General features: G+C 37.3%; 1 protein-coding gene across 1 annotated transcript in view; it reads right to left on the minus strand.

Annotated features, from left to right (window-relative positions):
- Nucleotides 1-412: 412 nt before the first annotated feature.
- Nucleotides 413-13,370, minus strand: part of GOLPH3 (golgi phosphoprotein 3) — a 31,583-nt gene continuing 18,625 nt past the window's right edge. Inside the window, exons 2-4 of the mRNA XM_085212931.1 lie at nucleotides 11,435-11,566; nucleotides 5,413-5,527; nucleotides 413-2,392 (exon numbers count right to left, since the gene is read on the minus strand). Coding sequence (XP_085069057.1) covers nucleotides 1,968-2,392; nucleotides 5,413-5,527; nucleotides 11,435-11,566 — 672 coding nt within the window. The 3' untranslated portion in view covers nucleotides 413-1,967. The remainder of the gene's footprint in view (nucleotides 2,393-5,412; nucleotides 5,528-11,434; nucleotides 11,567-13,370) is intronic.

Genomic DNA, 13,370 nt, shown 5'->3' on the forward strand with positions numbered 1-13,370 from the left:
TTTTTCCCCCTAAAGAAACAGCATTTAAGTACTGAATGAACAGAGTGGTGTTAAATGTTAAGGACCATGTTTTTAAAATCTTTATTAAAAAATGTAGTAATTACGAATTTAATTTGTTTTAAACTAAGCTATGTAAGCATCTAAATGATTTGAAATGAGGTGCAAAATTGGAAGTCCAGTCACAGATGAGGCTGTGGAGTTGTGCTCATGACAGAAGAGGCCTACCTGGGCAGGCAAGCTGCACACTCACAAGTTAACTCTGCCTGTCTCCATCATGAACGCTGCAACACCGCTGACCTATGCAATGTAAACTCACCCTTTCTAATAAGAAGGATATTAACTAAAGCTTTCAGTTAAGCAATAAGACCCTTCTAATTAGCAACAGAAAATAAAAAACGACATGCTTGCTCTGTTTCAGGCACTTTTAAGATCATAGTTTATTTACTGTAGGTAAAAAGCTAGTATACAGATTAAGAGATCCCTTAAATTTCAACTCTACAGTTATACACCATCTAGTATTCTTGCTTTGAATATTAACCAATAACTTTTCTAAACACCTGTAAGCCCCGCTATAAATCTGCGTTATGAGGAAAAAAATATATATAAATCAATGCTTATTTGTTCAATGCATAATATTTACATTGTGAAAACTGTGGGAGATGTAACAAGGAGTGGTCAAGAGGCAATAAATTTTAAAAAGCCAAAGTTGTAAAGATTTGTTGTTGTTTTTTTTCCCCGCCCACAGCAGTGTGCTAATCAGCATAATTGTATACAAAAATTAAAATGAGTGTCCCATTACAGAAATCTTAATCATCCAAACTGCAGTCATTACTTGCAAACAACGTACATGCAACACCTGCTAGGACTGACTTTGTTTTCAAGTGTAAAACAGATTATGACATTTAGACAAACGTTAACTTGCATACAAAGAAAATTAAAAACTGCACTCAAGAACTGTACTGGTCACAAGCATCTTCCATACAGGAGGGGAAAGAAAAATAAACACTTAACAATGACAGAAAGTCATCTCATTCTGTACACTAATTATCAAAGGCAGTGTATAGACTGAGAATATCTGGATGGCAAATTCTGTAGACACTGGAAACAAAAAGCTTTCACATACATGCTCTTTGTAAGAGGCCTTTCTTTCCAACAAATGGCAATGACTGACAGCAAGTAAGGGGCACCAGGTGTACAACTAAATAGATCTTGCAAAATACTAAGATGGGGCAGTTGTTAATATACAACTTGAACTATATATACAATATAACGGAATGTATTCCATCCCAAACTGGTTTATGAAACAAATGGACCTTTCTATACTAGCCTTTCGACTCACCTATCATTCTAATGATGAAAAGTATAAGCACATGAGAGACTTACATGAAAAGTAAAACTTTATAGGGCATCTTCAAAGGACCACTGACAAAGCTGCTTAACGGAATTTCTGCTTTTAAAGTAATTTTGTTAGACATAATCGAAAAAAAGGTCTGTGTATAAAATGCCCTGATAGACACTTCAACAAGAGCTTTGGTGATTTAAAAAGGCCCTTTTTGATCTGTTATGAATCATACTGTAGAAGTACTGATGTATGCACACATTTGTGTCAGCTGAGACTAGTGATCCAATTGCATGCACATTTCCTCGAGGTGCTTTCCACGTTAAACCACTCCAGTAACAATAAAATGAAAAATAAGAGTAACCAAAGTACTTCAGATAACTCCTACTTAACAGGAAATGGAATGCCAATATGGCAGTTGTTGTTTTAAACAGGAAGGTCTCTTGTACCAGCAGAATCCTGTATACAGATGCACAGAGAAGGAAGGAATACACCACTTATAATCCCCATTAAACAAGAGCTGACTCATCATGTGAGAAGGTACAAATTACAGAAAATATGAATAGTCAATAGAAGAGAAACAACTGGTTTACATGAAAGAAAAGAGAACACTTCAGTCTGATTGCAGTTATTTTGTGAAAGCTGCTACAACAGCCCACAGAACCTCATTTGTGTTGGCTTTCATACATTCAACCTCAGGGTCTAAATCCAGAAGCTGCCGCACTCTCTTTGTGGCTAAATCATACTGCTCATCCAAAAGGGGGGCAAAAGCGTTCTCCAGGACATCTGAAGCATGGGCTAAATAAACGAGTGCCAGCAAGCGCTTGTCCATGCGGTGAGGGTCATTCACCCATTTGTCAAGAACTGCCTCTTGAACCTTCTTGATGAGGCGCTGTTTGATGTTGTTGTTGGTGAGAGGGTGCGTAGTCATGTCAAAAAGAAGGAAGTTCTGTTTCTCTGTTGTCAGTACACCTTTTTCCACTAGATTTTTAGCTAACCGTTCACGGACATTTCGTAACTGGTAGTGCAACTTTAGCGGGTTCCATGTTTCACCTAAGAAAAAACAAACAAAAAAGCTAATCAGGCAAAAACTAAGCTGAACTATTACAGAGATTTTTTTCCCTGTGGTGCAGAATGAGCTGTCAAATTCATATAGCTGACTACTACAGTAAGATATTGTGGTCATTTCAGCATTTCTCTGATCTCTGACCTATCCAGATACATGCATAAAGACAGAAACCATGAGAACAAATTTGAAGAGTTTCAGGGTATGTTTATAGTTGGGATTCAGAGTTAGCTAAGTCATGCCTTGACCAAGAATATGATAAATAAGCACTCCTGTACTTATGAAGAACTGTTACAAAGAGTTTTAGTAACAAAAAACATTTATTGTTCACAATTTAAAAAGCATTTCCTCCAACCTTGTCTATTTAGAACAGAATAGTTGGGTTGGAAGGAACTTTCCAAGTTTGTCTAGACCAGCTGCCTGACTTCTTCAGGGCTAATCAAAAGTTAAAACATATTTGTCTGCTTCCAATATTTATCAATTCAGAGACTGGGAGAACTGTCATCACCATTCTTTCTGCCATAAAGACAAGCTAAAGTGTGGCTATCCTACATAACTCTGGTTTTTCTATTTCCTCAAGTTTACGCTCTCCATTTCCGCTCCTCTCAAGGGCACTTCAGAGTACATGTATGCACTTCAGAGGAGGGAATTTTTAAAGCACAAAATGTCAACAGCTACATATGAAGCTGAAGTTGTTAAGCACTGAGAAATCCATCTTTGTTTAGAAGTTTACTTCACCTAAAATTTTTAGGTTCAGCTTACCTCAGCGTTTCAGCATTAAGATCTCCTCCTGATATTAAAAAGCCGTTGCACTTTTACAGGTGAGGAAAGAAACAGTATTGAACATTTCTTATGTAGAAATAGTTTTTCCAAAAACAATATAGCATCTTCTACAGCAGTGTGTTTCTATTTTTTTTGTTAGTTTTCAGTAATAATAAATAAAAACACGGAAGAACTTAAGTCTTTCCCATTTGTTGCAAGGTGACAAACTGTATGCAAGTAACAGCCAAGTCAAGTAAAGAAATGGGGTGACACCAACTGCGTAGTAAAAGGTAAGTCCTGTAGGTCCCAATCCTTACTCCTGTGGGATTTTCCAGCTTGACCATGAATGAAACTATCACACACCATCACCCCCCAAAAGGCACTGTCCTTTTAGTGTTTCACAGATGTTTCCTAGGTGCTTCTAAATCTGGTAGGTGGATGTGTGATAGTAAGAATTAGTACTGTGGTGACACCTTGTGACCAACCACCACCACTACACATTTATTCCAATACAGAAGGATGTTTTTTTTTTTCCCCTGCAGGAAGACTTGGCTTTTTGACCCAAACTTCTGTATTCCCTATACTTGCCTCTCTTTGAGGTTATCTTATAAGCAACATTGGCCTAGCAAATGTAGCTTCAAACATCCATATGAAGATTTCCACAATGGCTTTGAACTCATATGCACTGGAACAGAAGCAGTATTCTTGCACTTCTGATAACGATGGCTGGAATAATTATTTTCCCAGGATCAGGCCCCAGAGTAAAGAATTCATTAAAAATATCCTTCAAAGGGCAGATCTCAACTATGAGAAATGCAAAGTACCCTAATGCCATTGAAGAACCAGTAATTAAATACTCATGTGCAAGCAAAAAAGATTGATCTAAGTCTCAGCCAAAGCACTAATGATAATAATTTTCCTGGAGCCAAAGTTTATGAGGCACATGCCTCAAGGAAAATCTACAATATAGTTCATTCATTACATGACCTTTTTTGAATCAGTACTAACTTGATGTTGATAAGGTGAAACATCAATATTTGTGAAGAGGAAAACAACTGCCTTTACAAGCTGTAGAAGCGAAGGAGAGCTGAGCAAGAACAGCTTAAATCGTGGGGATGTGCTGCAGCCCTGCCCTCTACTGACAAGAACTCTCATTCTCCCTATCCACTGATCAATACTCACTGAACTAGAAAGGAATGGAAGGGATGGAATATGAACTGTGCAGGAGAACACAGAAGTGCAAGGAAGGCTTTTGACATAGTGTACGAAGAACATAAACATGAAGTAGTAGAGAACTGGAGAAAATTTTGCTCAGTTTTGAAGCTCATCTGTTTCTACAAGTAACAAACAAGTTCAGGTGAACAATCTCAAATCTCACAATCCCCTTCCTCCCAAAGCCATGTTCTTGACAAAACAGGTTTCATTTTTTTCCTCCACTGTTCACATCATTGAAGTACAGCTCTGATCTTCAGCAGAAAAGCTGCATTTTGTGTGTTTTGTAAAAACAGGTGAGTCTTAGAAAAGAATTCCAGTTACAGAAAAAACAAAAAAAAACAGTACACGCTACAAATGTTGGAGAGTTATATGACGAGTTTTAACTGCAAATGTAAAGATGAAATCAAACTGATGTTTATTTCCTCTCCCTTTTTTTTTGTTTTGTTTTGCAAAAAATGTTTAGCTTTATATGAAAATTTGTGCACAAACCCTTCATTCAGATCAACTAGAAGAGCTATGCAGTATTTGAAATTTTTGTTACATTTCTCCAGGTAATAAACAACTCATCTCTATTATTTATGACTGATGGCTGAATTTTTACTCTCAATTTTTACAACCACGCAGGTAGCTTCTTAAGTTCTTATCCAAAGTTCTGAGCACTGAATCCATATGACCATACTCTAAACTTCCAGTAGCTTTCATTTCCAGTTACAAAGAAAGACAGTAAAGACAGTTATAGCTCCAGGGCAGAGTCCTGATTCACTTCTGATTACCAGAAGACACATTTTACCGCAGAGCTGAGATGTTCTCTGACATTTCCACCCAGATCCTCTCTGTACCAAGTTGAAAGCAACAGTTACTTACATTTGATTAAAGGCTACAATCAACAAGAGACTACTCTAGAAGGCAGACTAATTAAATTTTTGCATAATTTCTTCTCCAAAATCTATTAGTAGAATCTCTAGTGATTCCAAGTATCCAGCTTTATTGAGAGGAGAAAAAAAGCAAATACATTATGTCCAAGGCTTACCACTAAGAAGTTCAATCCAGTTTTGTACTGTTTCAGGAGGCTGGGTCTCTTTTATGTGTTTCAGAGCTTCATCAAGCAGAACATCCCCTGTAGGAGCATCAGACTTGCAGATCACCTAAAACAGAATAAAACACAGTATTTTCACTTAATTCATACATCACAAACATCCAATAACAACAACAACAACAACAACAACAAAAAAGCTAGGAAAATCTACTTGTAATGAGAACAAAGGGGAATAAAAAAAGTGACAAATCTTTTTGTTAAGAATATGCAAGTTATAAAAATCTCATTTAAAAACTACTCAATATTTTAATTACAAAAAAAAAATCAGTGTTGAGTCAGTTATCTATTATCAAAAGTTAATTAACTAAAACTATAGTTATTAAGCACGCGTTAACACTAACTTGTTTATTTAAGGTGGTCGTCCTTCCTTTCCTCCTCAAAATAAAATATTCTACAGTTTCAAACTATTCTCTGGTGGCAGTCTACTTCACTGTTTCAAACCAATTGATTCAAAATACTGCAGTTAAACAATTGGGCAATACAAAGTTGAGAAATCAATTAGAAAAATAAAAAAGCAGATTTTCTTCTCTCAAAGATCAATGGATAACAATGAGCTAAACAGAACATCTGTAATTTTTCACAGCTCTGCAGAACACACTGATGAGAAACCTTAGTTTCCATTCACTAACAGTTAAGCAAACTATGTACATACAAAAACTGATATTGCACATATTACAGGAATTAATGCTTGTCACTTAATTCTAAAATGATTTAATTGAATTCTTTCCCCGAAAAATCATTCACAGTAACATAACAGAGCAGAAGAATTTGAGTAACTGCTTATTTAAAAGTACAAGCAGTTACATAAACCATGCACAAATACCAGCTTTTCTGGTTAAAAAGACAACAGCATGAAACTAAAAAGATACAGATTTAAGTAACCAGAGTCAATGTATTTAATAAGGAAGATATTCCTCTTTCCCACAACAGTATTTCTTTAGGAAAAGATTAATTGCCAGATACAAAGCTGCTTATGCAGATGATTAAATCTGGCAATTGTTTCACAGTTGGCACTTTATATGTAGGTAAAAAATAACGGGAAACAAAGAAAAACTCAACCACATCAAAACAATTCCACATCTACAGGAGAAGCAGCAGGTAAGAGATGTTACTTGTAAGCAAAGCTTCCCAATAGTCAGAAGGTGCCTGCTACCACAGAGCAAAAGCTTAAAGCATTCCAATGAAGTACAGCCCAGTTTTAGCTCTGTCACTCAAACAACCCATATTATAAGCAACAGAGCTCTGTAATGTCAAGATTATCCTTAACCAGAGATATGTCCAAAGACAACAATGTGAAATTAGAAAGAAATGCAAAGTATTTTAGTCAGGATGAGAAACTGGGAGCACATAAAAAAGATTCAATGCATCACTATGTAATTCAGAACAGAAAAAACAAAATAAAAAACCCTCCAGCAGCAGGCTGCAAGTCAAATGAATCAACAAAAAAGCAGTCCTTTAGCAAGGTGAAAATTTCATTCTAAGCTGTGTTAACAGGAAAACTGTGGGAAAGATCTCTAAATAGTTATCAGGTCGTTTCTGGAATGTTATTTCCATTTTAGATAGCATGCATAAAGCACTCAATTTGAAATTTGAATAAAATCAGCAAGAACGGAACTGTCAACACTGACAGGCTAAAAAGAATTAGATTTGCTTAGATATAAAAATAAAGCATGCAAAATATTTTTGCAAAGTGGGTATCAATCAGGAGTTCAGAGTTTAATTTTAGTCCAGACAAACCCTACTAAAAACAAACCCCAACACGTGCATCTTTCTGATTTACAAGCCTGTAGCACAGCTTAACTCAAAAACCTCATTAACCACACACCAAGTTATTACATCTCTTCCAGTTTCATACCATGTTTTCTGAACTTCTGGAAGTTTCTATTCTCTAAATACATCAGAGCAAGTTTCAAGTGTTTTTAGTTGCTACACTGTGTTCAATTAATAGCAACCTTTCATGCCTTTAAGATCAGCAAAAAAAACAACACACACAGAAGATCTCTTAGGAAGTTCAGAAAACAGCTTCCCTTGATTATATGGAGTTAAGATACCTTTCATTACCATTGCAAGGAAGCTTAAGAAGGTGGTCAGCACATGATCCATGATGACAGAAAGAGCCTAAACATAAAACACTTAGAGGAAAGCTACAAGGAGCACAGAGTCTTCCATCCAACTCAATCAGCTCTCTCAGAGCCCTTGTGAAGCCACAAAACATGGTGGTTTTGCCTCCGAGTTTATCACTGCAGCTAGGCACTCAGATAATAGAGCACTGTTTCTTCTTAATTCTCTGCTAAACAGAACAATCCCTAAACAGATTCTTCCAATTATCCTTCCCCTCAAAATAAAAATTATATATATATATATATATATATATATATATATATACACACACATATATATACATATATATACATATATATACATATATATATACACACACACATATATACATATATATATACACACATATATATTACAATTATGCTTTACAATTCCACATTATTTCTTCTTCTCCTTTCTCTCTCAGCACACAGAGACGTGCAATAAGGGGAGCTCAGACATCTTTTTCCTCTTTTCACAGATCTGCCTTCTTGGACAAGGATTTATTGACTAATATCTCTTGGTTAATTCTTTCCAGAGTCACTGAAGCACAAGAAGAGTGGATATTGAGTGAGTTGGGCATGTTGTGAATTGAACCATCATAGAAGACAAAGTATCCACACAGGGGAATATTTTTTCCTCTTTTTAATAGATGAACTAAGGTAAAGGTAAAGAAGCTGCAAACCTATTTACTCAGAGATTATGATCTTTAGACCTATTGCGGAAATCTTTTTTTACTCCAATTCTTCAGGAATTTATCACATACTAAATGTGCCTCATATCCAGCCACTAAGAATATTTCCATTGTATAAAGTATTTAATTTGCATTTTCCACAACGTCGTTCTGCAATTAAGCAGCACTGAAGATTAAGCACCTCAAGCACTAATTTCCTGAGTGAATTCTTCATTATTTAGTTTTAGTAATAACAGTAAAAAAATACTCATGCATGAATTGCTCAGAATTGTCAGTTATAAAACAGAGGTTAATCCAAGGATTTGCTGAGATTTCTTTTATTTCAAGAAAAAAAGCAGTAATTATTGGTTTTGCTTTCTGAGACGGTAAAAGACAGCAGAGAATTCCATTTTCCATCTTCAACAACCACAGTCCTAGAAATTATTTTATTTACATACAAATCTCAACTTTCATTTCTTTGTTTCCAGTAGTGACACCAGTAGATAGAACTCTGAAACAATGTAGTGATTATATACTCTCCAGACACATTTGCAAGGACATAACAACACAAAGACTAGTCATATTGGCTATCAGAAGTTTTTCTAAAGTTCATCACCTGTCTGCCAGTTTCTTAGTTTCATCTGTACCTGGCATTTAAAGATAGTCAAGATCCTGCACTACTGTCCAAAAATCTAGTTCTGCTGTTCTTCCTCAGCTTAGTGCTTGTGTCCCACCTCTGATGACAAGATAAAGACAATGATTCAAGTAAAAATTTAACTGAGCAGAAAACTGAATGAGTTTTAAGACAGAGTGATTACCTGATAAGGCTGCACAAATAGTATTAACAGTTAAAGGGAAACTCAAAAAAAAAAAAAAAGCCTACTTGCGAAGACAGAACTGCGCTTCTTAGCTGCAGCACCAACTTAAGTAACTGAAAGTTAAGCCTTCCCCTTCAGAACATGGCTAGAATGATAATACGGTTTGAGTTACAAATCAGAGCACTGAGTTTTCAAAACAGCAATGCAGTATTAAACACTGCAAGACTTGAAATAACATAGGAAACAATACAAGAATTATTTCTATACAGAGAGATGAAGTAGGAGAGAAGAAACATCAGACTATGTATCAGTAGTTAGGAATTTTACTTGCATGAAGTTCCTTAGGTAGAAATCAATTGCATTTGAATTTTATACTAAATCTTCTCCAAAGAACTCTCCTGCCTGCAAAACAATCCCTAGATTTGTTGTTTTGTTCAACAACAAAAAGAACAAAGCATTAAAATGCTAGGTAGCTGTCAGCTTTCCTTAAGAGATCTTTAAAAAAAAAAAATCAAAATCAAAAACCAGACAGACCAAACCCCAGAATCACACACTTTAAAAAAAAGGAGGAATAGAAGAATTTGGTTTGCATGCTGCAGTAAAGGTATGGCACAGGTTATTTTTCTATTTTCCTAAAAAGCACAGTTAAAACTTCAGGTAAGCGGACCTGACAAAGTTTGTATAGAAAGAAAATATCTGCTAAAGAACATTCCTGAATGCCTAAGAAGCCAAAAGCTGTGTGGGGGAAAAAAGATTGTGCAAACTAGTAAGTGCTGAATATGTTTACATAAACCTAAAAGAAGTAGGAGCTGTTTGCCTCAACAGAGGTTCAATTCTTCAGCAAAGAAGGAAGCTGGGAGATGTTTGGGGAACTTGGAAGCTCTCCTTTAAAAAAAAAAAAAAAAAATCAGCAAAGCATAATATTGATAGATAAATAGCCCACAAAAGAGAATTTATTTGTGGTGAGTAGAAATATCTGACCATGCATTCAGTAAAGTTATTTTACAAATTTCCACTAAAGCTGATGAAGTAAAAATTCTTCAAAGAATTTTTACACATTTTGTAAAGGAAAAATCCAGCAGCAGAAGGAATAAATTAAAGCTTCTAATCTTCAGCTTAATTCAATAAGAAACCTTAAAAACCCATCTTAAACATCAGTGACCAAAACCATTTTAGCTAGACAGATTTGAGCATTCCCATGGGACCAAAGCACAGGGATATCTCCTATTACAATTCAGGGATGGCAGCACTGTGCGTACCTCGAGGCTTCCATGATGCATCTGTGGGAATCAGAAGTTGTTTCTGCATTAGAATTGGATAATATATTTTTTTTTTATTTCATGATCTCCACTGTCATAGTTCTTTTTGGGAGTCTTCCTACTTAACTTGGGGAAGGTCTCTGATAGTTTACATCACTTATCGTCTAGATGACCCTTCCCAGGAACGCGCGCTCTGCATATAGGTGTATATATGTATATTTTGTCACATACACTGCAAAAATATCCTGCATGAGATCAAACCAGAGAACAAGTCATGGCATGCCCGAGGAAGAGCCTGAAGAGACATCGGAAGGCCTGGCATTCCCCCCTCCCCTCCCCCGGTGCTCCTTGTTTAACGAAGACTTGGAAGCAAATCACCATATCAATACAACAAGAAGAAGAACGCTGAGACATCTTGGAAACAACAGGACAGCTGCTGACTGACACCAGATAACAAAGAAATTAACAAGTAAATAACAAATGTAAATCCTCTGATAAGATTGTGAACCTGGAGTACCCAGCCAGTGGGGAAACAGGGGAGAGGAGGGAGGCAAGGGGGAGAAAACAGGGTATAAAGGCTGTCATGTTGTGTCCATAGGTGCGCTCCTGCTTGCGGGACGCCCGCCATTGCAATTGCGAATAAAATCTGCTTTTATCAGAGACACCGTCCTGACAAAATTATTTGGATATTTCCAACACATCTAGCACACTACCAGTGAGTTGCTTTTATCAGGCCCAGCCCACATCTCGCTCGTGCTGCAAGAGCCAGTTACTTCTGCAGATCACAGCTGGTGCTTGCTGGCTCCTAGTAGCAACTGCTGCCATGGCACTTTGGCCACCACCATTGCCAACTCGTTATGAAAGGTTCCCAAGTGCAGCAGGAACACGTCAATGAGAACAAACAGGAGCTGTGAACAAGTACAGAAAATTTTCCAAGACACTTCAGTTCACTGTTTAAACTCTATGCATGCAGCTTAAGTCACTACTCAATCTCTAACCACATATTAAAAAAAAAAGAAGTTTTGTTACAACTGATTGTAACTTATAGCTACTGCATTGTCTGAAACACAACTCAAAAGCAAAACTGACCGCTTAACTCCACTTACTTTTCTAGTCAGCAGACTTTTGCGCCTCATTCCACAAGCCTCTAGCTGAAGACGTCCACGCAATGCAAGTTCAATTAGCATGCAGCCACGCAATCCTGAGGAGATGCAATCATTCCAGAAGGATGTGTAACCCTGTGAAGAATGAAAGACAAGTCAGATACTTCCACCTGCACCTGAACACAAACAAAAAAAACCATGCTGTGTTCTCTAAGCAGCTACCTCGCCTTTGTAAACTTTTGACAGAAAACCATCATATCTATACTGTAAATGTTAAAGAGAAACAGATGAATTTTCTTACTTCTGAGGCTTTGTCAGTTCTTTGAAGAACTAGGAAACTTCAGGAAAGTGACAGAAAAAAAAAAACAGCAAGGTAGGCCACAGAGCTCATGTACATCGAAATAAGCTTAACATATTTTTAAGACATCAGGCACTTGGCATTACTAGTATCACACAAGCTTATCTTAGTTTCATGATGAACAGAAACATGCCATAAACAACATGGCACAGAAATAATGATTATCTGAAAAAAAAAAAATCAACATTAAGTAAGATAGAGAACATCTTGTAAATGGAAAGCTCAAACAAATGCTGCAATCAGCACAAACTGAAGACCAGATTTCCCAGGCTAAATACAGTACAGTGATGCAAGGCAATGCTACATGCTTGGGGCAAAGTGGCTGGAAGACTGTGCAGAGGGAAAGCATCTGGAGGTGCTGGTCAATGCTCAGTTGAATATGAGCCAGCAGTATGCCCAGGTAGCCATGAAGGCCAATGTCATCCTGGCTTGTGTCAGAAATTGTATAAACAGCAGGAGGCGTTTGTCCCTCTGTACTCAGCCCTCAGCCCTGGTGAGGCTGCACCTCAGGTACCGTGTTCAGTTCTGGGCCCTCACTACAAGAAAGACATTGAGGCCCTGGAGTGTGTACAGAGAAGGGCAATGAAGCTGTGAGGGGTCTGGAGCACAGGGCCTATTGGGAACGGCTGAAGGAGCTGGGATTGTTTAGAGTGGAGAAGAAGAGGGAGACCTTATTGCTCTCTTCAACTCCCTGAAAGGAGGTTGTGGTGAACTGGGGGTTGGCCTCTTCTTCCATGTAACTAGTGACAGGATGAGAAGGAATGGTCTGAAGTTGCACCAAGGAAGGTTCAGGTCACACATTAGGAAGAATTTCTGTGAAAGAGTGATCAGGCACTGGAATGGGCTGCCCAAGGAGGCGGTGGAGTCACCGTCCCTGCATGTGTTCAAGAAATATGTAGATGTTGTAATGAGGGATGTGGATTAGCGGAAAATACAAAATATTGGTGATCGGTGGACAGCTGGACTGGGTGATGCTGAAGGTCACATTCACACTGGTGACTCTACAATTGTAAACCAAAAGAAAACAAGTTTCCAAACAACTATTTGGAGCAGTTACCATTTTGTTATCTAAGCCCCCTGAAAACATTAATTTTCTGAAACACGAGGCATACTTTTCTCACGTGGACTGCAAACCACATTTATTTTATGAACCACATCACACCCTTCATGCTTCATCTACATTTCTGCATTGATAGCTGTCTGCAGAACAGAACACTTGATCCAGTAAATTTACTTACCAGTTAGAAACACTAATTTATTGGTTTTTGTACTCCACTGCTTGCATGCAGTGACAAAGACTTATAAAAAGGATTCTATTTTAATCGCCAAATACCCAACACTGTTCTTTTTAGCTCTGTAATGTTAAGACAGAACAAGATCATTTTGAGGAATGATCTGCCTCTTCATAAATGACTGCAAAAGCATTGGTATGATCCAGAAAGGCCTTCCAAAAATCCTGTAGCAATGCATCCTGTCTATGAAAAGTCACTTTGGATTACAAGAAACAACAGAAAAAGGGAGAGCATCCGAAGTTTACCCTAGCCAGTAACGTAGACTAGCCCAAATCATGAGAAACACAAC

This window comes from Meleagris gallopavo, chromosome Z (assembly GCF_905368555.1).
Source record: "Meleagris gallopavo chromosome Z, MGAL_WU_HG_1.1, whole genome shotgun sequence".
Taxonomy (NCBI): domain Eukaryota; kingdom Metazoa; phylum Chordata; class Aves; order Galliformes; family Phasianidae; genus Meleagris; species Meleagris gallopavo.